The 26823-nt window shown below is 44.1% G+C and overlaps 1 protein-coding gene across 3 annotated transcripts in view; it reads left to right on the top strand.

Moving 5' to 3' along the window:
• Nucleotides 1-26823, top strand: part of LHFPL6 (LHFPL tetraspan subfamily member 6) — a 251418-nt gene that overhangs the window by 200455 nt on the left and 24140 nt on the right. The window contains exons 3-4 of one of the 3 annotated variants that reach the window (XM_045052338.1): nt 20830-20928; nt 22831-22856. The exons of 1 other annotated variant lie outside the window; for it this stretch is intronic. In XM_045052338.1, the coding sequence (XP_044908273.1) occupies nt 20830-20928; nt 22831-22841 (110 nt within the window). In that variant the 3' untranslated portion in view covers nt 22842-22856. Of the gene's footprint in view, nt 1-20829; nt 20929-22830; nt 22857-26823 lie in introns of those variants that run through there. One more of the 3 variants, XM_003980348.6, reaches the window with a different exon arrangement.

The raw sequence follows: 26823 nt of genomic DNA, 5'->3' as shown, positions 1-26823 counted from the left end.
CCTGCTTTACTCCACAGCGATCTTGTCGTAACTCATTACATCTACAGCAACCCCGTTTCCAAATAAGATCACATTCTGAGGGACTGGGAATTAGGACATATGTCAGTGGGGGAGAGGGGACACGACTCAGCCCACAAGACCAAGTTAGGTAGTTTCCAAAAATATTTAGGAGCTGAACCTTTCCCTCGTATGAAAGATCATATGGAAACCCAGTATGAGAGCAGGAAAAACAGTGCCGCCCCATGGAAGGAACAGTGGAGCCCAGGGCCTTTATCTCTCCACCCCTCCAGATCTCCTGGCCCCTTTCCCCGCCCCTGGGCATGCTGTTTCGACACCATGGAGATCCCCATAGGGCTTTGAGGGGCACACACAGCATGGAAAGCTATGGGACTACATGTTCCATTGGGTTCCCTTCTTAAGTAAAATCCAATTCCTGTAAAGCAGGCAAATTTCCAGAGAATGCATTCTAAAAATAGTCTCTTTGCAAAGCTTGTTTTGTTTGAAAGCAGTTGCATTTCCTTTGTTTATTGATTTTAATGTAAAGGAAATAGAATCTACTCGGAAAGCAAACCTCCCCCAGGTCCCCTTAGTGTCATCACCAGCAGCCATTCGAACAGAGTTGGGTGAAAACCTTAATACAGTTGTGGGGGTGATTTTCTTTTCCCCTCACGTTGAACATCTACATAAAATCGTGGTGTGCAGTTCATCCTGAGGAATCTAACCCTCGCCTTTCCAGAAGACTGGGAAACTAGAAACTTATCCTGGGAAGGGTTGAAACAGACCGCTTCACAGCTAGTCCCACCTCCGGGGGCACCAGGTCTACCCATAGGACTAATTACTCCCCAGCAGAAACTCCGACGGAGTCTCGCCCAGCATCCCACCCCACCGATGGAGCCCCTTGGGAATGGTTGCCCAGGACCCTGGGAAGGATGCAGACACACTCATCAGTCATTGGGAGGCTTCGGATCCCCTGGCAAGGAGAGAGACTGTGTTTTTCAGGCTAGATGCCACTGGAAGGGCAGGCTCGGGAGAGAATACACAAAATAGCCCAAGGGGAAAGTCCTAACGTTAACTCCATAAAAGGTGGCTTTAAATGGTCTCAGCTGATCCATATTTTTAGCAAACTGTTTTGACTCAGCCTGCCTGACTACAATACTGTTGCCAGAACCGGCAATGAAAGGGAGATAAACATGGCCTTGTGATTTTTCTTTTTCTGCCTCCCTGGAATCCCTTGGTGGTACAAATCATGCTTGACGGACTTTGATTAGCACCTGCTCAGTTCCGCTAGGGAAAGGGGGCATTTGTCTGAGGCTCTATTCTACCTTCATGACGGAGCTGGAAATTGTGATGTGGGGGGATAGTTCCCCCCGGGGGAAGCCTGGTCTAAGCCATCTCTCTCCCACCACCGGAGGCAGTGGCTGGAATGGCGGGACAAGATGGCATGTTTGGGGTCAGCTGGTGGAGTCTGCGTCTCACTCACAGGTGCATGCTGGGTGGTGACTTCTGGACGTGTTTGGATGTGATGTGCCCCTGTGCCGGTCACATCAGGTGCTTTCTTTTCTGGGCAGTAGTGTGGTGTTGCCACAAAGAGTTTTGGACACAGGGATAAGGAATATCATTGCATTTTTCATTCCTTTACTAATTGTGACTGTGGGCATGTCCCTTCATCGTCTTTTTTGAGGGGCAGCCTAGTTTCATTCTTCTAGCTGAGTTCCACATACACTGAAAGGGAAAAGGGTGGGGTGCTGTGTGCATGTGTGAAGGCACAGGGTGAACACCAAGTATCTTTTGGACCACAGATACCTTATTGGGAGAAAGCATCTTTTATACAACTGATAAGGTTATCTGTGGAGTAGACTGGAACATCCCTTGATAATTTATCAAGTGGAAGAAGACCTATTTCACAGGAGGACCACTGTAAGGCAGGACCCCCAACTCCATCAGGTATGAAGTTCTCTCCTCTGCATTAGGAATATTTTGATGGAAAAGTTTGAGAAGCTCTAGCTTAGATCATCTTGATGGTCCTTTTCATCTCTTACGTTTGAGAGCTTAATTCACAACCTTCAGGTCCCTTTGCCCACTAAACGAAGGCCAGCTTCCTTGGCACAGAATTAACGACCTCCTGCAGGAGTCACTGACCCCGGCCCAACTGCTTGGCCGCCGCTCTCCTCTTCTCTCTGATTCTCACCTCAGTCCACGTTTATCTTCCTCAGATTTGCACCCACCCATCTCCATTCTCCGTGCCCTTTCTGTCACCTGGGACGACCACATCTGCTTATTAAAACCCCACTCATCCTGCAAGGGCCGCCTTCCCTTATTTCCAGCCAAAATGTAACTGATTTCAATGGCAGTTATTGGTTTTGATGCTAACATGGAACAAGTACAAGCTTGAAATGTTGTTTCTGTGTTACTTTTCTTCCTCTCGGACACTAGAGTGAATGGATCTTCTTCAGTGTTGTAATTCCGCCGTAGCAAAGAATACTACGCTTTGCACAGACCCAACAGCCTGCCAGCTGTACATACACATAGTATGTACATAATAATATATTATAAAAAAATAATAATATATTATATATATGTATGTATGTATATGGTATCTCTCTACCAAATTATTTATTATTATATCTCATGCTTCAATCCCTGGGTGTGTGTGTGTATATATATATATATATATATATACCTGATGTTCCATGCTATGTTCTTTATGTAGAATTCCTATTCAGGTAACTAGACCATCAGGCTAAGAATGGCATTTCCTGATTCTGTCTTCTGCAAGTTCTACTCTGAAAGATGCCACATTTACCCATTTGGGGGGTTGTTTCTACATTCATTTTATTAAGCCTCTTTGGATAATCTCTTTGAAAAAGATACAAATGATTTCATTGTGACTGCTTACAATAGTATTTTAAGTACTCAGTGTTTTTTCCATGGCGAAATAGGTTGTAATCATGTTTCAATTTGTGTTTTTAAATATTTTATATTTTCTAAATATCAAAAAGACACTTAAGACAGAATGTGATACTTTAAAAATAGAATTAAGTAAAAAAAAAAACAGTATTGAATTGACTGGAAACAAATGTTCAAGTACTTTCCAAACTTGTTTGGAACTGATCAGTAAATCACAGATGGAAAAGTAAAAAGTTTCAGTTATCCTTGACATTTCAGGAGGGAAAGAAAACAGAAAAGGAAAATCATTATAGCTGTCTCCAAAGAAATTGCTTCCAAATTGTTGTCTGTCAGCTATTCCAGATGGCTTTACTGTTTGTCAGTGGAACTGGGGGTATTCTAGAAAGACCTCAGGAAAATAAATGAGGTTTTTCTTTCCTGATATCCCAGAAGGTGGAAGAAGGAAAAAATCTCTTTAAAGAAATGTCTGTTTTGAGTCTGTTGGCCACCTGTACCTCCTCCCTGGCACCCATCACAGATTTTATGGTATATTCATATGCTCCAATTGTTTTAGTGGTGAGAAGGTACTTTAATGAGTATATAGGTAGTGAAAATAACGTATATCCTAAGCAGGAAAGTTAGTAGAAACCTGTTATAAATGTCTTATAGTCTAGTAAAAAAATATGTACGTATATAATCTGTATATATTATACTCAAATAATAACATAGGCTACATGCATAATTATATATGGCTGTGTATATGTGTACTTGTGCTTATGTATGTTTGCATTTATATATATGCATATGTACATATACAGATACAATAATCCTACAGCAGCTTTATGTATGGATTTTATTCCTAGTTTGCTGTTGAGGAAACATGTCCAAGAGAAGAGCAAGAGAGTTATCCAGGACCCCAAAGCCAGAGGGGCGTGTGGTCATATGCCAAGGCTGTGCTCTGAATTACCCTACAACCCCGTGGTGGTGTTTGTGGAATGTGTGTGGCATATGGGTCTCCCTGTGGCATCAAAACCAGTTGTAAAGACATAGGTTCAAGTCTGGCCTCGGCTCCGGTAGCTTGCCAAGACAAAAAATCCGGCCAACTTCAGGCTTTCATTTTTTTGCTAGGGAGCAGAAGTTATAGCCTCCACCAGAGTGTCTAGAACTTCCAGAGAAAGCGCCGTCTCACGGCATGAAGCCTTGTTTTCATTTCTACAAAAGATTTCCACTCCGCGTTCCCTCCGTCGCGTTTTCTAAATATCCTTTGAATTTGCTTGAGCTTCGAACCTTCAAGCGGCTCGACTATGGCAGGTTGTAAACTGCACCGAAGGCTCGTCCCTCTCAGTTTGTAGAAAATCTTTCACTAACTACTCATTTCGTCTTGGTAGATTTTACCACTTCTTAAAAATACACCTGGCATCCAACTTTAAGGTTGTCGTGGGGCCTCTGATTGAAGTACTTTAAGGACCTTAAAAATAAACACGAAGATCAACCCTTCTTATCCTGGCAATTTTTTTTTTTTTTTTAAGCACGTGGAAAGAAATGAACAGGGATTGGAGGCATGGGATCAGTCTGTTTGTGGGCACTTGATGTCCTGGTTATGGGCACTAGTGAGGAGAGAGGTTTTACTCTGCCTTCTCAGTACTGTTATGTCAGAACTAAAGCAGGATCCTCTACTACCCTTAGCAGGTGGCCAAGGTAACCCCCCAGGGAGCTCAGCACTCCTTCAGGAGGTTTCTCTACCTGAGTTCTCCACTGACTTGGGTAATTTTATGTCAGGATGTCAGAACTCGAGAGGGTGAGATTTTCCTCCAAATACAGGTCCTCTCTCTGTGGGCTTATTCTGAGTGACCTGTCACGTGCGAAACTGTCCAACCATGGTCTACTGGAACTTTCCAACCACAGTCTACTGAGACTGTCCAACCACGGTCTACTGGACCTATCCAACCACGGTCTACTGAGACTGTCCAACCACGGTCTACTGGACCTGTCCACCCACGGTCTACTGAGACTGTCCAACCACGGTCTACTGGACCTGTCCAACCACGGTCTACTGAGACTGTCCAACCACGGTCTACTGGACTTGTCCAACCACGGTCTACTGAGACTGTCCAACCACGGTCTACTGGACCTGTCCAACCACGGTCTACTGGACCTGTCCAACCACGGTCTACTGAGACTGCCCAACCATGGTCTCCTGGACCTGTCCAACCACGGTCTACTGGACTTGTCCAACCACAGTCTACTGAGACTGTCCAACCACGGTCTACTGGACCTGTCCAACCATGGTCTACTGAGACTCTCCAACCATGGTCTCCTGGACCTGTCCAACCACGGTCTACTGAGACTGTCCAACCACGGTCTACTGGACTTGTCCAACCACGGTCTACTGAGACTGTCCAACCACGGTCTACTGAGACTGTCCAACCACGGTCTACTGGACCTGTCCAACCACGGTCTACTGAGACTGTCCAACCATGGTCTACTGAGACTGTCCAACCACAGTATACTAGAGCAGCTGCTGTGCCCTGGGCAGTTGGCGTGCACTACTTAGGTCATCGCGCCATCCCTGAGAGGTGCAAGGGGCTTTATCCATGCTGGCCAGGAGGAGACCCTAAGGCCCAAAGTCACTGACCTGCCCAAAGTCACCACCAACCAGGGCAGAGTCGGGCTCCACACCAGAGGGCATCTGGCTTCCTAGCCTCCTGCCATTCCTCTATAGTAGGCTTCCAAGTCAGGACCCCATTTGAGTTAAACTCTAGCCATGTCCCTTCTTCAGACTCTGGCTTTTCATAATAATTTAAAATATGTTAATATTGGGTTGTCTGGCTGGCTCAGTTGGTTAGGAGTCCTACTCTGGGTTTGGGCTCTGGTCATGATCTCACGGTTCGTGTGTTCAAGCCTGGCATCCGGCTCTGTGCTGACAGTGTGGAGCCTGCTTGGGATTCTTTCTCTCTCCCTCTTTCTCTGCCCCTCCCCTGCTCATGCTCTCTCTCTCTCAAAATAATAAATAAACTTTTAAAAAAACCTTAATATATTAATATTTTTTGCAGCCATATGAAAAGACTCATTCTCTACTCCCCTTCTCCTGCCTCCCCTCTTTTCAAGGGAACATGGTTACATCCCACTAGCTCCTCAGACACGCAGCCTTGTCCCCAAGCCCCAGACCCAGAGGTGAGTTGCAATGCCTCACATGATTTGCATGGAAATAGGCCAGCTTGATCCCACTGTTGTCTCCATTCAAATAGGACACGACCCCCAGATCCAGTCCACTTCTTGCAGGAGACAGTGTGCCGTGGGGGCCTCTTTTCCAGCCGATTCTGCACTGCTGGGCCCTCAATCCCATCACTAGTGAGCCTAGTGTCAGCTCACCAGGGCCCCTGGGAGGATCACACAGCGAGCACATGGGGGCATCCGTATTATTTCTCACACGCAGAGCACATCACTTAGAGGCTTGGGGGAAAGGGAACAGGGAGTTAGTGTATTAGCAGGAATCAAAGCAAAGACCTGTAGGTATGTCAGGGGAAGGGTCGGAGGTAGACAGGGATGGCGTTCTAGTTTATGATGCGAAGTTAGGATGTGTTACCTGGGAGACTTGGGACACATGCACTATTGGCCCCACAATCCCAGAAGTTCTGCAAACCTGTCCCACAAAGCAATGCATCCTGGTGGTGGTGCACTTTGTTTCCATTAGAGCCACTGTCTGGAAATAGATACAAATGTTCAAGAGTATTGACTTCCCCTTCTCTTTCTGCCTTATTTCATAAGAGGGAATCTACTTCCATATGCCCTGCACCGTGCTGGGACATTTTATCTCGTCCTCCTGACAACTCTTATAAAGAGGTACCATCTTATCGGTGAAACTCTTGGGGTTCAAGTTTAAGGGACTTGCTCAGCCAGTAACTAGTAAGTAGCAGACACAGTATTCGAATACAGGTCTGACTCCAAAGCTCTTGTCCCTAACAGTTTACCACCTGAATATTTATCTGACTGCGGTAACCATAGTTTGCCAACATGAAACTGACCAGAGTCTGGTTTGGAATTAACATCACGTTTTCAAAGTGGGGACAGGATCGGTTACGTTTGCAGTGTAAATTTACTTACAGCTAGGTTTTTTGCTTGTTTGTTGACAGAATATTGTTGAAGCCTAGTTCATTGCTCTCAGGACACTCTCATGTTGAAATATGATGATGATGTTCTTTCTTTTTTTTCTTCTGTAGAGGGAATCAGGGGTGATTCAGTTTGTACAAAACAGCAGTGATCCTTCAGAGAAAATGTGTCTGCTGAAAACTCTGAGCTGAGTGGCTGGCTGGAATGTGCTGGACCCCTTATGTTGTCACTCTGGGCTTTGCGAAATGTCTTATGAAGTTCTGATAGATAATTCTGGATCAAACAGGTGAAGCAAGCCAGTCCTGTTTTAGGTTTAGAGTGGTTGTTTGAGAATGTGAAAAGCTTAGAGGTATTCATTGCTCTAGATTTGTATATAAATCACTTCCAGGTTGATGGTCCTAATTTAGTAGCATCGGGCCATAAGGATGTAGTGTTATGTCCCTATTACTTTTGAGTCAAACTTTTGTGTTTGCCTGCTAGCTTTGTGCGGACTATGGGCCAAGGGAAGAAAATGGCAAAAGTATGAATAATGAAAGAGATGTCATATGTACGAGTTCTTGAAAGCTATGGTGGCAAGCGTCTCCTCCCTACCCCACCCCCCAAAAAAGATGCATTGATGGATCAAAGGAAGAATGGAAAAATGGGCAGATAGGTAATAGAACAACCTTTAAAACCTATTAATCCTAGAATCTGGATCGTTGGTGTATGAGTATTCACTGAACAATTTTTCCAACCTCTCTGTAAGTGTGACCATTTTCATAATCTAGTGTTGGAGGAGGAAAAGGAATAGAATTATGCTTAGTTATAGACATGCAGTTCGTTTCAGAAAATTTGCTATAATAGCGTGAGCAAGCAGTAAGGCAGAGCCCTCTGCTTTTGATTAAGTATTTACTATTACTATATTATAGTAGTATTGATTAGTATTATCTGTTTGGTGAACTCCTATACCTGCCAGTGAAGCATCTGAAACTGGAAGCTATGATAGAATGAAATGTTTGCAGGTGCAGTGGTACAATATCATTACTAATATTGATACATAACTACCATTTCCTGAGCCCTTATCTTATGCCAGGCACTGAAGTAGGCACTTTTATTAAGCCATTTATTTCTTAAGTAATCTCTACACGCAATGTGGAGCTCGAATTTACAACCCTGAGATCAAGAGTCACATGTTCTACTGACTGAGCCAGCCACATGCCCCTTAAGCCATTTATTTCTAATAAATACGCTAAAGATATGGGTACCATTAGGACTGTTACGCAGATGAAAATCTGAGCTCAGAGAATTCAAAAGCTTACTGCTCAAGGTCACACATCACGGCAGGTGGGGTCAGGATTTGCACCTGATATGATTGACATCAAAGCCTGCGCTATTCCCACTTGACCCTCAATGTCCACAGCGCAGTCCCATGCAGTCATGTCTGTCTCACCAGGAGCTGCTTGGAGTCACAGGAGATCTGGCCTCACCCCAGAACTACAGAACCAGAATCTACAGGTTTAACAAGCCCCCGGCTCTTTCAGCTGCAAGTGAGTCTGAGAAGCCCTGTACTGAGCCAGGCTACTCTGGAAATGCGGGACTGTGTCTTTATTCCTCTCCCGAAGCTGTTAACAGCGCGAAACACCTTATCTTATCTTATCGGCAGTGAAAATTAGCATTTTGTTTGTTTCCGAGGTGTAGCTGCAGCACGGAGCATTATTAGCCCCCTTCCTAGCAGCCTCGGAGTGAAGACTGCGGACCAAAGCACAGACATAGGAGTCACGTACCCTGAGTTTGCAGCTCAGCTCTGCCTGCGGTTATCTACTTGATGAAACTCAGATCTCCCCGCTGTCTGTGACTCCGTGCCTTCATCTACCAAGTGGGGACACCAGTTCTGGCTCTACCCACCTCACAGAAAGGCCAAAGGCGCCTTTAAAAGTAAAATGCAGCAAAAACCAAAACAAAATGGAACAGACAAGAATATTAATTGGCCTTGTAGTCGTGTATGGATTCTTTACCCACACGTGAGGGTCATCAGGCCGCGGCTGTTTTATTTGTTCCTCCTGAGGGTTACGTGGATGCCAGGACTTTTGGGGCAAGTGACCATTCCTCACCGTGCCAGGAATGTCCCAGCTGGAACCCTCCCTGCATTCCGTCTAAGAAGAGGACCTTCTCTGAGAGCAGGGGACTGGATTGCCAGCGATTGTGTATAACCACGCATTGGCTCGAACCAAATCCTCCGGCCTCCTCCACGTGCCCCAACAAAGTCAAACCCTAACAATAGAGAGCATTCGTTGGACTCTTTCTGTGAGGTACTGTGCCCACCTCTTTGTACCACTCTCTCATTTATCTTTGCAACAACTCCAAAAGATAGATATCTTCCCCATTTTACAGAGGAGGACAACTGAGACCGGAAGACATGAAATAGTGGAACGGGAGTTTCTTAACTACTAAGGTTAGAAAAATGCTGCTTCCAGTCTGGCGTCATTGACCAGAAAAGTGTCACGTAGACATGGCAAAATTTCCAAAGTTTCATTGTTTGAAACAAATTTTTCTTCCCCCAGTGATCGCCCAGAACTCTAGGAAGAGCAGAGATGACAAGTCACTCGTGGCTGAAATTAGCTTGTGAAGTTTTTGCTCTGAGTGAAAAAGCAGGTATTCTGATGTGTGTCTTTTGTGTCTTCTGACCCATGAACTGGAAGAGAAGAAATAATAATCAAGGAGCCATTTGGGAAAGCATCTTAAGAAAACCTAAAATATGTTCTCTTCTGAAGGATGCTTTCAGCAAAGAAATAGCCTTATTGTCATTTGTGAAAATAGCTTGGATAGTTCAGAAATGATCACATTTCTATTTTGTATTTTAGCGTTAAGATAGGATATGCTTTTCCTTGGCTAAACTTCCAATGGCAAAGAGTCCATTTTTTTCATCTTTATGCCTCATGGGCTCTTTATGGACAGAGCTCTTTGTGTGCTAGAGCTCGCCGCCGGGTTCTCCCTCCCTGGCGCCCAGGGAAGAAAGAATCTTTAGGGATCTCAACAGCCCTTGCCTTTGGTTGCAGGCGGTGGGAGAGTCAATCCTGGGGAAACAATGACTTCTAATCCATCTTGATCTTCTGCCCCACTCTTCCTTTTCCACTTATATGCAGGGTTTTCCCACATGCATGGACGTGGGAGGTGAGCCCCGAGCTGGGACCGTGAGCCCTTGGGGATTTGGGACGCATTAGTAGGTAGAGTTTAGCCATATTGGCTTAGAGTTCAGACGGACCTGGATGCACGTCCCTGCCTGCATCTACCACTTAGTAGTTTCTCGAGCAGGAGTCTGCTTCTCTAAGCCTCGTCTTCCTCCTTTGCTAAATGAAGGCAATGATATATTTTATATTATCTATTCTAGAAGTATTATATACTTATGCTGTGGCTTTTATAAATTCTAAATAAATAAATCACTGCTATTTAATATTTAACAAATACCATGAACCAGTGAGTCGGATGCAAGTAAACATCCGATAGTTGCTGGCTTTCCAGGAGACGTCCTACTTATGAATACCTACAGCAAGGTAGTGAGCCCCAAATAAACGGTGCAGAGTGCATCCAGGTAGGAGCTCGCGGGAGGGGGTGAAGCCTATAGCCCGCTGTTGGGGCAGCAGGGGCAGGCTGTGTGTTGAGGCTTCTAGATCTTAACAGCTAGTATTTTCAGGGTGGAGCCTGAGCATAAAGTAAAGAGTGAGAGTATCTCAAAGAGAAGGAATTCAACCTTCAGAAATGAGATAATTCAATACATATTGAAGGAACTGAGAGTCCCCAGTCAGAAATGCCCTTTGGGACTGGTCAGAGCACCTGAGCCACTTAATGAGACCACCTTGACATGCCTCTGTGCCAGCTGCACAGTTCAATGCTGGCACATCTTTCAATTATTTGAGACACAAGAAATACAGAATTGCAGGTGAAAAGTCCCACTTAGTAAAATACGATGTTGGTGAAATCCAACACGGCTATGGCTGAACTCAGGTAGCAGGTGACAAGTGTGTGACTTGGAGTGGCCTTATGTCCAAGCATTGAGATCATGGTGGAAAAGAGCCCTGGTCTGGGATCCAGGAGTCCCGGGATTGCCCTGGACAAGCCTCTTCCATCCTCTATACCTGTTTCCAGAAAGCACTTTGAAAGGGGGTGTGGTTTATAAACCTGCCCAAGCCTCCTTCTTCTAGAATATTTAAGTGCAGTTGACCCTTGAATAACACAGGTTTGAACTGATTGGGTTCATTTATACATGGACTTTTTTCAACAAATATAGTACAGTAAGTACTGTAAATGTATTTTCTCTTCCTTATGATTTTCTTAATAATACTTTTTCTCTGTAAGAATACAGTCTGTAACACATATGACACGTAAGATTTGTGTTATCGACTTAATGTTATCGGTAAGGCTTCTGGCCAACAGTAGGCTGTTAGTAGTTAAGTTTTGGGGAAGCCAAATGTCCAACACAGATCTTTGACTGCACAGGGGGTCAGTGCCCCTAACCCCTGCATTGTTCCATAGGCACCTGTGCTTCCTCCTTACGGTGCTTTCAAGGTCGGAAGAGTTATAATACTGGCTTGCTCTTATTTCCCCCCCAGCCGTGGATTTATTTTGTTGTTCACATTTTGTAAAGGGACAGTTATCTAGGGGTGAGAATGGAGGAGCACGGTGTACATAAATTAGCATACGGGGACTTGGAAATGTGCCAACGTCATCCAAAGAGAAGTCCAGATAACAGGCTACCAGGCCGAGCAGCTTGCCTGAGAAGAGTAAAGAAAACAATTTCCCTCTGTGCTTGCCACAGAAAGGAGGATAAAGGGACTGGAGGAAGGATAAAAGTGTCCAAAAAAACATAAAAGATGAGATGATGGGAAACGTTGGCGAGACCACGGAAGGGGCATAAGTGGAAAAAGTCACGGTATAAAAAAAAAATAATAAACTGTGGAAAGAGAATGGAGCGATAGTCATGGAGAAAAGTGAGATCACATAAAACTTTCGGGAGCGCCTGGAAAAAATAAGGCTTTTTGAGTCGAACACGAGGAGTCTTTTCTCACCACCTGTGGAGAGTAATTGGCCTGGGCTGAGTAGAGGTTTGTTTTGCCTTTTTGGCAGGAGCCGAATTGTTATGTTAATATTCCCCTGGCTACGTGTTAAGTGCTGACTTTGAATAGAAAGAGTTTTGCAGAAGGGGAAAATTCCCAGCATCTGGTTCTTACTTACTCTGACCACTGAGCTCTTTAAAGACTTCAGACTTCACACTTGAGTTCTGAGAAATAATTAGTATCATGGCAGATATTTCCAGCAATGCGTGAAAACGAACAGACTTTCCACCAGGGACTCTCCCAAAGGTGTTTTACGGGCAGGCAGAGTGTATCCAGGCTAAGACTTAGGTACAAGGGTCCGTTGGGGGGTAAAGGCAGATCTCTTACAGAACACAGCACCGCTGCCCAGCTCCTGAGTGGTTGCATCTTTGCATTTATCTGTACTGTCCCTTCTCCAGGAACAGTGTCTGCTTCTTAGAGGTCATTCCACCAACCTGGCTCTTTTACCATTTTAATTGTCTGGAACAGGGTGAGGCAAAAACCCTAGGGAATTCAGGTGGGCATGGCCTAATAGTCAGTGCGTTCTTCAAGTGGCATCGTTTTTTTCCATTTTAAGAATTATTGAGCCGTGTCTTGGATTATCATCTTCATTCTTCTTAGGAAGCAACGTCTCTCTAAATTTCCAAGACCTCCTACAAACTGACCTTCTTCATGGTCTGCTCTCCCCTGATGGCTGATTTCAGCAAGGTGCCAGGTGCAGACTAAAGACTGAGCTAATTTGCACGAATTTGTGATTTACTCATGACCCCTTAAAAGTTGTGAAGCCTTCGGGATTGCAAAAATAGATTGCTTCTTAATTGCAAATGAGCCTGTAGCTGCAAATGATCTCAGACCTCCTCTGAGCACCCCACCTCTGTTACCACTTTCCTTAGATTGTTGCCTTGCTTCCTAGTGTCTTTCCTCACTTCCGCTCCTACAAACCCGTATTTCCAAAAAATGTGATAATGTGACTATTTTTTCATGATTTCCTTTATGGCAGTGACAAAGGAATTTGGTTAAAATACCATATAATTAAGCCCTTGAAGTTTATAAACCACCAGATTTATCAATCCAATAAAGAAAACCCATGTAAAGGGTATAAAAGTTTGTGAGCCAGAGATTCTAACTGAACCATTGGCTCCCCAGGAGTAAATTGGGCAACCAGAGCTATTAAAACCTATTAGGTCACTAAAATATCATTTGGGCAACCACCTCAAGTTCCAGAATGTTCTCTGAGCCCCATTTCAGAAGACAGTATAACAGCTAAGAGGTTTGTCATTTCGGGAATTTGGAACTACACTTTCGTGGAACATTGATTGCTACAACACGGTCTGAGGTTTAACACAGCTGAAACTGAAAAGTGGCAGATTTCTTCCATGAAAAAGATGTTCTCAGGGGCAGGTCCGAGATGGCAGCATAGGAGGACCCTGGACTCCCTTCCTCCCACAGATACACAGAATCCACACCTACATCTGGAGCGGTTCCTCCTCAAGAAGAACTGGAGGCCGATTGAACAGCCTCTGCACAACGAACGACAGCCCACGTATAGAAGAGTAGGAGAGACAGAGGCACTGCAAGGACAGAAACCCTACCCCTGATTCGGTGACCTACGGTAAGGAGGGCTGTCACTGAGGGGCCCACTCTCCAGCTAGAGGCACAGCAAAAAATCATGCTCTAAAGGGCAACCAGATGATAAGGGAAGGAAATCCATTTACTAGCCTTATAGCTTCCACCAAACAGGTGAGGGACTGCTAGAACGCTCTCTGGGGTTGGAGGACCAGCGAGCATCATCTTGTGTATCCCCTCCTTCACCTGATAGTGTGGACAGAAGCAGGGTCCATACTCCAGCTGGCCTGCTAGTCTCTAATGCAATGGGCCCCTGGCTCACATAAGCTCCAGCCATTCCCCCAACGAGGCACGGGTGTGGCATGCCACAGGAATGTGCCCATTCCCACCCCAGCCTCAGCCATCCAATCAAGGTGGTCCCGGTGCTCTCTCCAGCCCCAGCCCTCCTGTCCGGGGGACCCCACGGTCTCACCCAGGGACCCCTCCGCCACCTGCCTTAGCCTGCTGCATCTGCAGCCAGCTTGCCAAAGCCACCAGGCACCTGCAGTCTACACAGGGGATGCTCCTACACAAGCCCACTCCTTCAAGACCGGGAGAGGTAGCTGTTCTGCCTAATTCGTAGAAACAAATACAATACAGAAAGTCAAACAAAATGAGACAAAGGAGCATGTGCCAAACGAAAGAACAAGATAAAACCCCAGAATCAAACCTTCATGAAAAAACATCCTTGAAGAAATAATGGTTAAGAATTCCCTTAACCTGGGGAAGGAAATAGACATGCAGGTCCAGGAGACACAGAGAGTCCAAAATCAGATGAATCCAGAGAGATCCACACGAAGGCACTCAGAATTAAAGGCAAGACAGTTTCCTAGACAAGCAAACACTAAAGAAGTTATCGCCATTAAAGCAGCCATGGATAAATTCCTAGAAACACACAACTTTCCAAAATTATGAAGAAATAGAAAATCTGAATAGACCTAGTACAAGTAATAAACTTGAATTAATAACCTAAGAATCCTACAAAAAACAAAAGTTCAGGATCAGATACCTTCACAGGTCAATCTACCAAACATTTGAAGAACAGTTAGTACCCATCCTTCTCCATTATTCCACAAAAATTTAAGAGGAAGGAATGCTTCCAAATTCATTTTATGAGACCAGCATTACCCTGGTATTAAAACCAAACACTGGGGCGCCTGGGTGGCGCAGTCGGTTAAGCGTCCGACTTCAGCCAGGTCACGATCTCACGGTCCGTGAGTTCGAGCCCCGCGTCGGGCTCTGGGCTGATGGCTCAGAGCCTGGAGCCTGTTTCCGATTCTGTGTCTCCCTCTCTCTCTGCCCCTCCCCCGTTCATCCTCTGTCTCTCTCTGTCCCAAAAATAAATAAACGTTGAAAAAAAAAATTAAAAAAATAAATAAATAAATAAAACCAAACACTGACACCACAAAAAAAAAGAAAGAAAGTTATAAGCCAATATTCCCAATGAACTTGGATGCAGAAAGCTTCAGCAAATTATTAGCCAACTGTATTCAACGATACATTAAAAGGATTCTATACCACAGTCAAGTGGGATTTATTGTAGGAATGCACCGCAGGTTTACATCTGCAGATCAATCGATGTTGTATATAGCACATTAATGTGATATATCACAATAACAAAACCAAGGACAAAAATCATATGATCATCTCAATAGGTGCAGAAAAAGTATTTGACAAGATTAGACTTTAATTTTCGATTAAAAAAAAAAAACCTCTCAACAAAATGGGTATAGAAGGAACATACCTCAACATGACAAAGGTCATATATGATAAACCCACAGCTAACATTGTACTACTCAGTGATGATGAAAGTCCGGAACAGGACACGGACGCCCACTCTCCTCACTTTTATTCAACGTAGTATTGGAAATAAGTCCATGCATATACGGTCCATTAATCTATGACAAAGGTGGCAAGAACATACAATGGAGAAAGGATAGTCTCTTCCATAAATGGTGCTGGGAAAACTGAACAGCTACATGTAAGAGAATGAATTTGATCACTCTCTTACAACTTACATAAAAATAAACTCAAAATGGACTGAAGACTTGAATGTAAGACCTGAAACCACAAAATTTGCAGAAGAAAGCATTGATGCTTTTTGACATTGGTCTCAGCAATATTTTTTTGGACCGGTCTCCTCAGGCAAAGGCAACGAAAACTAAAATAAGCAAATGAGATTTTATCAAACTAAAAAGCTTCCGCACAGCAAAGGAAACCATCAACAAAATGAACAGGCAACCCGTGGCATTGGAGAAGATATTTGCAAATGGTATATCCAATAAGGGGTTAATATCCAAAATTATATAAAGAACTTACCCAACTTAATATTAAAAAAAAAAAACAAAACAAAAGACGAGGGCGCCTGACTGGCTCAGTCTGTAGAGCATGCAGCTCTAGATCTCAGGGTCATGAGTTCAAGCCCCATGTTGGGCATGGAGTCTACTTAAAACAAAAACAAAAACAAACAACCCAATTGAAAAATGAGCAGAGGACTTTGAATAGACATTTTCCCAAAGAACATATATAGATGGCCAACAGGCACATGAAAAGATGTCAAGCTCACTAATCATCAGGGAAATGCAAACCAAAACCACATGAGATATCACCTCACACCAGTGAGATTGGCTATTATCAAAAGAACAAAAAAATAACCAATGTTGGCAAGGATGTGGAGCAAATCGAGCCCTTTTGCACTGTTGGTAAGAACAAAATATTAGTGCAGCCATAATGGAAAACAGTATGGAAGTTCTCAAAAAATTAAAAATAGAGCTAACATACAATCTAGCAGCTTTCCATTTCTGGGTATTTATCTGAAGAAAATGAAAATACTAATTCAAAAAGATATATGTACCCCTATGTTCACTGCAGCATTATGTATAGTAGCCAAGATACAGAAACAACCTGAGTGTCCATTAATACATAAATAGATAAGGAAGATGTGAGATATATATCATGGAATATTACTCAGCCATGAAAAAGAATGAACTCTTGCCATTTGCAACAATATGGATGGACCTAAATGTTATTATGCTAAGTGAAGTAAATCAGAGAAAGACAAATACCGTATGATTCTACTTATATGTGGAATCTAACAAAACAAAACAAATAAACCAGCAAAACAAAACAGAAACAGATTCACAGATCTAGGAAACAGATTGTTGATTACCAGAGAGGGAGGGGAAGGAGTTGGGCAAAACAGGTAGAGGGGATTAAGAGGTACAACCTTTCAGTTATAAAATAAGTAAGTCATGAGGATGTAATGTACAGCATAGGGAGTATAGTCAGTAATATTGTAATAATCATATGGTTACAGATGGTAACTAGACTTATCAGGAAGATCATTTCGTAATGTATAAAACTATCAGATCGCTGTGATGTACACCTGAAACTAGTAAGATGTTGTATGTGGGTAATACTTCAATGATAATAAAAAGGATGCTCTCACTTGTATATTAAATCATCTCTAACTTTATGTCACAATATAGTAACTTCAGTATGGACAATAAAATGCTAGTTGGCTCCAATAGACACACTAAGGGCAGTTGGTTAACATTTGGAGTATTCGCTTCAGAAATTCACACTCCAGGAAAGATTGATTAGCATAAATTCCCTAACCAGAGACCACACCACAGAGGATTAACACAAAACCTTCTAATATCAATCAATACTTACTGAGGCTTATTAATCAGTGTAAGTTGTACTAGAGAGAATTTTTAACTGAGAAAATGAATAACGTGCAAGTAATAGGGTAGGATAGAAAGACCTGTATCAGCATGAGTTGGGCGTGTACTGGCCAGAGTTTGAGCAGTGAAAGAAACCACTGTAGGTGTTTCAAGTAGAAAGGGATGTAGTCCAGGGATTTAAAGTTTCACAGACCTCTTAGGTTTGGGGAAGTGAAGGACAGAGAGGAATTCAGGAAATCAGGAAGTGCAAGGGTAGAAAGAAACTACAGCTGATGATCTGCCCTTAGTGAGTGATGTTGAGGAGGCTGCCTCCTCACTTTTGGGGGAAGTCACTCCCCAAATCTTATGTCTACGGTCTACAGAAAGACATGTCCCTAGTTGCAGCTGCCAATGGGGAATTGGTTTAGTTTTCTCTTTTACCTTCTGAATCCCGCACGATGGCTTCTCATTGAGAGAACATAAGCCAGAATTTCTGCCAGCAGAAGAGTTTTGAAATGTAGTTTCTTGATCTCTAGCCCCACCTAGAAAGGGAGAATCTAAAAGAGCCGGGGTGATTTTCATGAATAAGTAGTATTAAGCTTAGGGTATAAGGATCTGTCCAGCCCAGCATCCTTTTGAGATGGTCTCTTGGGTCTAGAAGAGCCTTCTTCAGTAACACTTGCTGTAATTGTGAAAATAGTCCGGTGTGGTAGCCAACAGTTCCCTGTGGCTATCAGGCACTTGAAATGTGGCCAGCGCAATTGAAGAAATGAGTTTTGAGTTCAATTTAATAAACTTAAATTTGAACTCACGACATGTGGTTCATGGCTACTGCATTGGGCAGTCCAGGTCTAAACTCTCTTTGGACCCTGTCCCCCATTCCTTTAAATGGAAGATATTGCCTGATTTGACCTAACGTGTCCTAAACCTGCCGGTTGAAGATTTGTTGTATTTACAGTGTGTTGAATGTCCTTGTTCGAGTGACTATGTGATGGATTTGGGGAAGAGGGTTTCACTGGGCTTGCAGAATTGGTCATCTGACTGTTTTTTGTGCCAGCCGACTAGGAAACATCATTAGATATTTGGCTGAATTTAATCTAAGACTTGCTGTCTCCATGACATAAAACAAGCAGAAAGGGAGCTGGAGGCCACCGATGTTTACCTACGGAACCTAAAACTGCAAGAACCAATTAGACTGATCGGTTTGCAACATACATTTTTCTCTCAGAAATGTTTCTCAGACCTTTATAATCTGCAGTATTTTTGCTGTTAGCAAACCTTAGCAGATGACAAAACATACAAACACTACATAAATATTAATACAAAAACCAAGATAAGCTAGTTGCTGTCCCCTGAATACTCTTTTTTTTTTTAATGTTGATTTATTTATTGTGAGAGAGAGAGAGTGAGTGAGTGGGTGGGTGAGTGCAAGCAGGGGAGGGGCAGAGAGAGAGAACCCTAAGCATAGGGACAGAGCCCAATATGGGACTTGATCTCACAAACTGTGAGATCATGACCTGAGCAGAAATCAAGACTCAGAAGCCTCACCAACTGAGCCACCTACGTGCTCCGAACACTTCTGTTTTTAATGTCAGCTATGCCCGTGGTATTTTTTACAATCATGCACATTACATAAATTTCTATGTATGAAATTGTTCTTCATTTATATGGTTGGATCTGCATTTCGTAGTGTCATAAAGACAGCTCAATATTCCACAAAAGAACCCTGACTGCCAAGCATTCCGCCGCTTGGAAAACCACACGCCAATTTGCTCCATATGTAAAATTCTATTTAGTTTCCCAAAGTGCCTGGCATCACATGAATCAAAACAGGCACTTTCGTGGATACGTGACACATTTTCCCGCCATCTGAAAAGGACATTAGCAAATGAGGCTATTTATCATTTCTTTCCCTATCAGAAAAAGAGAAAACTGATGATTTCGATGTCACGATTTTTCTTTTTTTTTTTTCACATTTGAAAATTTTCTCTTTCTGCGTTTGTCATCCTTCAAAAAATTGCTCACAAGTTCTCAAAAAAATAGTGTCCCTTATTAATTTAAGAACTGGGTTATCATGGAAATGGTACCACATTATGTTTTGAACACTCATGGAACTCAACTCACACAAACTTTGGCCTCCTCACTAATTATCTCTTTACCTGGTGATGGATAACTTGTTAGAGTTGTCTTCAGAGAGCTACAAATACTGTCCTGGAGAAACCAGTCCCTGGGGCATTCGCTTAGTCGGCAAAACCTCATACCGTCGCCGAGTGATTTTTCAGCCTCGACACAATTCAGATCGATCCAACTGCATCGAAGCCATCCTGGAATTAGTGATTTGCAGTTTCTGTGATTCTTTGTAGGCCTTCCCTCGGATCACAGGCCCTCAGCATTAAACGGTTGTTTTACCGTTGACCAAGGGACAGATTGTGGGGAGGGGGAGATTTGTGTCGGTTCATAGGGGGTGTCTGTCCACACAGCTCAGCGTAGAGGTTGGGAAGGGTTTGGGAAGCCGCTTCTCCTTAGATAACCGTAAACAGGCCGTGTGTATGGGTTAGAACCGCTCGGGTCATCTACCAGGAGCCCAAGAAGCAAGAGGGGGACAGAAAGGGACTCAAATACAGAAATTCTGCACGTCTCTTCCAGCGGCGTTTGGGGCCCTGTCATCCCGCCTCTGTGTTACGACGTGAGTGGATTTTCTCATTTAAGGGGCTCCCTCGTCTAGCGCCTTATACCCCACATTCTCTCAGGCAGTGCTGGTGTTCTCACCAATCAGACTATGTATGTGGTGGTCCTACAGGGCCAGCACACTTGTGGGACTTACGGACGATGACAGTGCCCGCGGACTGATGCGACAGGATGGGTGCTTTCCGATTAGCCCTCGGATTCCGGTGTTGAGGGCCTAAGTCTCATTCAGCTTCTCGCCAAACCGTGTTAGACTTCGATACAGAACTGCAGACGTGCCGATCAAAAGCTGTCAGCTCAGAGTGAGCTGCCACGATAACTTCATTTACATCGAAATAAAACCACCACCTTCTTCAGTTCAATCATCAATACTTTTGGTCTTAGCTGCAAGGAGGACTTAGATGATTGTGGAAGTATCTGTCTCCTAGGTTATTTCTGTGATGGATGAACGCTCCCTGATTCTCAACTTTTCACCAGAGTTCTAACGGCTGGGAGTACAGCTAACAGGTCCGATCCATGTGCCAAAGTCAAGGCTTTTGATGCTTTAAAAGGCAAAGTCGAACCAAACTGAGCTATCAGGGGGTTTGTTTTTGTTTCTGTTTTTGTTTTCCTTTTGAGCAGACCCGCAGTTGTTCATGGAATCAAACTGGCCTTAGATTGCTTTAAGGAGCAGTGGCTGGTGCTTTCCAAAACGCGGACACCGTGCCCTTTTGTTGTATCGCTAATACCGACTCCCCCTCCATGCGGCTGCCTTTACCTGGAGATGCAGAGGAGTACCAGTAAAGCCCTCTTGGCTTATCTCTTTGCAGGCTTGTTGATCGGTGCTGGCTGTGCCCTCTACCCCTTGGGCTGGGACAGCGAGGAAGTCCGTCAGACTTGTGGCTATGTCTCTGGCCAGTTTGACCTGGGTAAGTTTCCTTCGTCAATGACACTCCTTTTAGAAAAGAACCGTATGTGACTTTTCCTAGAAGCAGAGAGTGGAAGAGAGATAAGAGAGAAAAACACACCCTGTAGTGCAGCTAGCAGTCATGTGTAACAATACGCACACACTCGCTTATCCATTTGTTGAGTGAAATTATGCCAATCTACCGTTTGCCTGAACTGTGGGAAGTATTGTGGATACAAAGCTTAGATAGAGCCCCTGCTCTGAGGAGTTTATATGCATTGATCAATTCATTCAAAAATCATGTGTCAATTACTTATTGCGGGTGCTGAAAAGAACTCTGTGGAATTTATAGCCTGCCTGAGATTTCTCAAGGGCTAAGAAATCCAAAGCGATCTCACTCCAGAGTAATAGACAGCTTTGTGGGAGTGCTGGGTCTTGAACACAGTGATGCACGAGGGTCGTCTGGCAGCAGACAGAAGCATCTTGCAAGCCAGGAACACGGCAGAGCGAGAGCACCAGGGAGGCATGAGAACAGTCCATCAGGAGGCCACAGGGGTAGGAGAATTGAATAGTAGGAAGTTCACACACTGCTGAAGGACACCTCATGACTTTTTCTGGAAACTTCAGACATTTTCACTTGTAGCTCTAGTGTGTTCTACCTAGCAGTCCATTAAAAAGGTAGCATAGGACGATATGGCTTGCATCATGATAACTTGTACTAATTGGATTATATTTCCCTCGGTTGATAAACCTAACTTTTACGCCAACACTTCCTTATTTCTTTCTAGTTAAGTATCCTGTCTATTCCAGCCTCTGTTATTTTAAGGCATATCATAATGAAAAACTTAACGCAAGTAAGCCTTCTCTTTATTGAATTGTTTTCTGAGGATGTTTTTTTGGAATCGGTGTTCCCACATCGAGGATTACTGCCAAACAATAGCAAATATACTTTTCCCTAATATAAGGATATTGGTTCATAGTCAGGTACTAACTTAAACATTCGCTTTTCACATTAAACACTCTAAGAAGAAATATTTGAGGGAGGTGGTCTAATGTCAGTATTACTGTTATATCCCAAATCATCATTAAAAAATTGTATGGTAGAACTTCTGTGAAAAAAATTTCTGTCCGATACTGAGGCAAATGGACCGATGTGATACCATATCAGAGTTCTGTGGATTTGAAAATAAAGCATGATTTGTTTGACTCATTGGATGACAAACACCCTGCTTCCCTCAAAATAATACTAGCTCTTTTGGCGGAGAAGTTGGTACGTTAAATACTACGAATTTGCATGGATAAAAAAGTATAAGAGATTTCGGATCGCTCTTTCTTGCCTCCTCCATAAGGCTTTCCTAAGGCTTTCTCCTAAGGCTTTCCTGGATCAGTTTGTGATTGCCATAAATGCAGAGGAAAATGCTGGCACAAAGTTGAGTGTCAGCTTGGTTTTTGTTTGTTTTTCAGTTTTTTACCTTTTTTTGTTGGTTGGTTGGTTGGTTGGTCGGTTGGTTTTTTTGGAAAGCAAACTGTGTCCAGGGGAGATATTTTAATATAGCATTTGGCATTTTTCTTTCTCTGGTGTTTGAAGCATTCTTGGCCGTTTCACACATGCCTCAACTTGATTAGAATACTGTTCTTGCTGATCTCTTGCTATTGCGTGTTGCTGTATTAATTAGCAGGTTGTAATGAAACCCATATCCTGTTTTTTGCAATTTTCATTACTGCATCTCAGTAGTTCATATCTTCCCAGCATTGTGGATTAAACACTTGAATATCAGACTTAAAAAAAAAAAGACTTGCCTCTTTACTACTGGTAATAATTTCTTATGTTACTAAACTCACCGAAGCCATTTTAACAATTTAAAAACTCTGGTGGTTTTAAGTTTTGCCACACCAAGATTTTTTTTTTTTTAATGTGTCTTAGCGAGATGGTGAGGAAAAAATGGAAACTGGCATCATCTACAGATAAAACGAGTCCTCGGTCCTGCAAAACTGCCTCTGTGTTCTATCTTTAAAAAATGGCGACTGTTTCCTTGCACGCTGATGGAGACTGAACTTCAGCGGAGCGAAGGCACAGATTCTGGTGCTCACTTGGGAGAACCCAGGACCGCAGTTGGGAGCCACAGCACGTGTGCGAGGGGGAGCATTCTCACTAAGGCTGGCCCTGGGGCCCATGTTTTTAATGGTGTGCGTGCCAGTTGCCAGAGCCACACTGCCTCTACTGCTTCTGAGAAGCCAATCTCATGGCTGCTGCCTCTCCCAGGAGACTGTGTGGGCACATCTTCCCCCTGAGGCCTGGGAAACGTTAATGTTGTTAAGGTTCATGCGGTCCTTATTGTGGGATGTGGGTCACTCAAGAAACCATCCCCTTTGTTTTTATATGGAAGATTACTTAAGGAGTGTGTTCATTCAGTTACCCAGCCGACAAATATTTCTGAAGTGCTTACTGCCTGCCAGGCCCTGTGCTAGGTGTTGAGGACATGGCATCACCAAGGCATTTTGAAAGACCCCATGCATTGCCGTCAGGGAACCAGAACCTACCAGAAGAGCCAGGTGTTCAAGAAGATAATATACACCATCAGTGTGTCGGAAAGGAAGAGTGTCGGAAAGGAAGGCACTGCAGCGGACCTTGTGGTTGCCTTGCCAGCATCGTTCCATTCTGGTCGGTGATTCTAAGCCAGAGGCAGGGAAACAGCTCTGTGAAGAGCCGGCTAGTGACTGTTTGCAGCTTTCGGAGCCATATGGTCTGTGTTGCAACTATTCAGCTCTGCGTTTGTAGCATGAGAGACACTCCATGCGCGAGTGGGTGTGACCGTGTTCCCGTAAATTTGTTTTTACAAAAACAGGTGGTGGGGCCACAGTCTGAGGACCCCTGATCTCAACCAAAGCATGCCCCCGCCACTCCAGAAATAGGTTCATTTCAGATAGACTCATTGATTGATCCCTTCAGCCTCCCAGACAGCTGGTCGGGACACAGGGCACCGATCGCGCTGAGCAGCCCTGTCCACTTGACCTAGTCTGCTGTATACTTACTACCCTCTTCATGTTGTGCACGTTGCGAATTAGGTGGCCAACTCTCTAACTTCATCTTGGTCATCTTACCTCTTAATACAAGCTTGGGATGGGGCGGCGTAAGCCCATTTAGACCAGTGATATTGCAGGAGATGTTTCCAGAGGCTTTGGGAGAAGAAGGGATCATATGCCTAAGGGAAAGGCACCAGAAGCCATGCTCCCCCCTCCCTCCAGCAGCCGCCTCTGACTAGGTAGAATGGCAGGTGGGGACAGCCTCCAGGGGGAAGGGGTGGGCAGAGGAACCAGCAGGGGTTCAGCCACCCCTGAAGCATGACTTCCCTAGGAGCTTTCAACCTTGCCGACACATAGTACATAATACATGGTGATTCATTTCCTTACTGGGTAATTTTAAAGGCATCCTTTCTCTCTCTTTTAGAAATGTTAACTTATTTTGAGAGAGAGAGAGAGAGAGAGAGAGAACAAGCAGGGAAGGGGCAGAGAGGGGGAAGATAAAGAATCTCAAGTAGACTCTGAGATGTCAGTGCAGAGCCCAACACTGGGCTCGATCTCACGAACCTTGAGATCATGACCTGAGCCGAAATCAAGAGTCTGGCGCTTCACCAGCTGAGCCACCCAGGCGCCCCAAGGCAGCCTTTCTCGTACTAGCAGCTGAACGCAGCCTAACTGGTATTTTAGTTAGTTGCTATGTCACAATTCAAGGGGACTTGACCTCTCCTGGAGGCTTCCTAAGGAAGGAGTATTTTTAGCTGAGCCTTCAAGGCTGTGAAGTGTTTAGGTAGATAAAGAGTGAGTGTGGGTGTGTTTTAGGCTACAGGGAGGCCAAGGAGAAGAGGGAAAGAGCCCAAGCAGGCACAGTGGAGGAAGGAGGAATGCTGGTGGGGTGAAGGTAGGAAGGGCTTCCCAGGGGTTTAAACTGAGTCCAAACATATAAGACGTAGTTGAGCAAGGAACAGATTTCACAAAAACTCACATTTGTGGTTTTAAGGTAATGTGGTAGGAGTCTAATAGAATCTACTTTTTAAAATGCCTTCTTCCCGAGTGCCTGGTGGCTTCATTGGTTAAGTGTCCAACTGTTGATTTCGGCTCAGATCATGATCCCATGGTTCGTGGCCCCGAGTCAATCAGCACAGAGACTGCTTGGGATTTTCTCTCTCCCTCTCTCTCTCTGTCTCTCTCTGTCTCTGTCTATCTCTCTCTCTCAAAAATAAACAAATAAAAATTAAAGAAAATGAAGTGTCTTTTTTCCTTGGCAAGGAGACTTGGGGAGGATTTTTGTGTGTGCCGTGAAAACAACTTTATAAGGCTGTTGATTCTTTCTCAAGAGTTAAGTGCAAAGCTTTGGAGCAATTTCACAAAAATACCCACTTTTGCAAATCAAAGATTGTTACTGTTTACCTCTGGATCATTCTTCTTTATGGAGCAGCAAGGAGCACGTTTGAATACACGTATTTGTGAAACAAGGAAACCAGAGCACAAGCAGGCTGCCTAATGAATTTCTAAATTACGCAGCTAAAATTGTACAGCTTGCCTTGACAGTAGCTTTCACCCTTTAGAAGCATTAGAATCAGAGGCCGACTAGTTTCTCTCATTTGTTTTATTTATTTATTTATTTTTTCAACGTTTATTTATTTTTGGGACAGAGAGAGACAGAGCATGAACGGGGGAGGGGCAGAGAGAGAGGGAGACACAGAATCGGAAACAGGCTCCAGGCTCTGAGCCGTCAGCCCAGAGCCCGACGCGGGGCTCGAACTCCCGGACCGCGAGATCGTGACCTGGCTGAAGTCGGACGCTTAACCGACTGCGCCACCCAGGCGCCCCTGTTGTATTTATTTTTTATTAAAAATTTTTTAAAGTGTTTATTTTTGAGAGAAAGAGAGAGAGACAGAGCGCAACCGGGGGAGGGGCAGAGAGGCAGGGAGACAAAGAATCTGAAGCAGGCTCCAAGCTGTCAGCGCAGAGCCTGACGCGGACCTCGAACTCACAACCCGTGAGATCACGACCTGAGCTGAAGTCGGACGCTCAACCGACTGAGCCTCCCAGGTGATCCTCTCATTTGTGTTTTAAACAAGTATCTCGGGTGATTCAGGTGCAGGGGGTCAGCAGCCATACTTTGAAACAAAATCACCCAATTTATAAAGAAAATTATATTTTTAAAAACTTTTTATTTGAGTGTAGCTGACACACAATGTTACATTCGTTTCGCATGTACAGCACCGTGATCCAACATCTCTGTTCGTCACGCTATGCTCACCACAAGTGCAGACATCATCTGCCACTACACAATACTGTTAGTCCTTGACTATATTCCCTGCGCTGTGCCTTTAATTCCCGTGTCTTGTTCATTCCACCACTGGAAGCCTGTATCTCCCCCACCCCTTTACTTGTTTTGCCCATCTCCCTACCCCGTTTCCCTCTGGGACAACCTTCAGTTTGTCCTCTGTAGAGAGAGAAAATTAGTTTTTTGTACTTTGCTAGAATTTAGTTTAATATCCATTTTGTTTTATATACACTAGGGGGCTTTAGCTTTAGGTTACAAAGAGCTGATTCCAGCTGGCTTACACAAAGAAAATATTTACCATCTCTTATTACAGCAAGGCCAGAGCTAAGGTGAGCTGCAGACTTGACTGATCCAGGGGCTCAAAGATGTTGTCCAGGGCCCAGGTTTTTCCCAAACCGGAGACCTGCCGCGTGGGGGTTCTTCTCCTCCATCTTGAGGCTGGCTCTCTTCTTCTCATCGACGATTACATTTGGCACTTGTAGCCTGTTCGTGTCATAGAAGAGAGGGGGAGTCTCTCCCCAGTCCCAGCAATGGAATAAAAGTCCCTCTTCTCAGTCTGATTGGGCCAACTTGAAAGAATAAGAGCTGTCAGGGGTTACCGTATAC

This window comes from Felis catus, chromosome A1, assembly GCF_018350175.1.
Source record: "Felis catus isolate Fca126 chromosome A1, F.catus_Fca126_mat1.0, whole genome shotgun sequence".
Classification (NCBI taxonomy): Eukaryota; Metazoa; Chordata; class Mammalia; order Carnivora; family Felidae; genus Felis; species Felis catus.
Note: the sequence above shows the minus strand (reverse complement) of the source record. Positions and strands in the feature narration are given on the sequence as shown.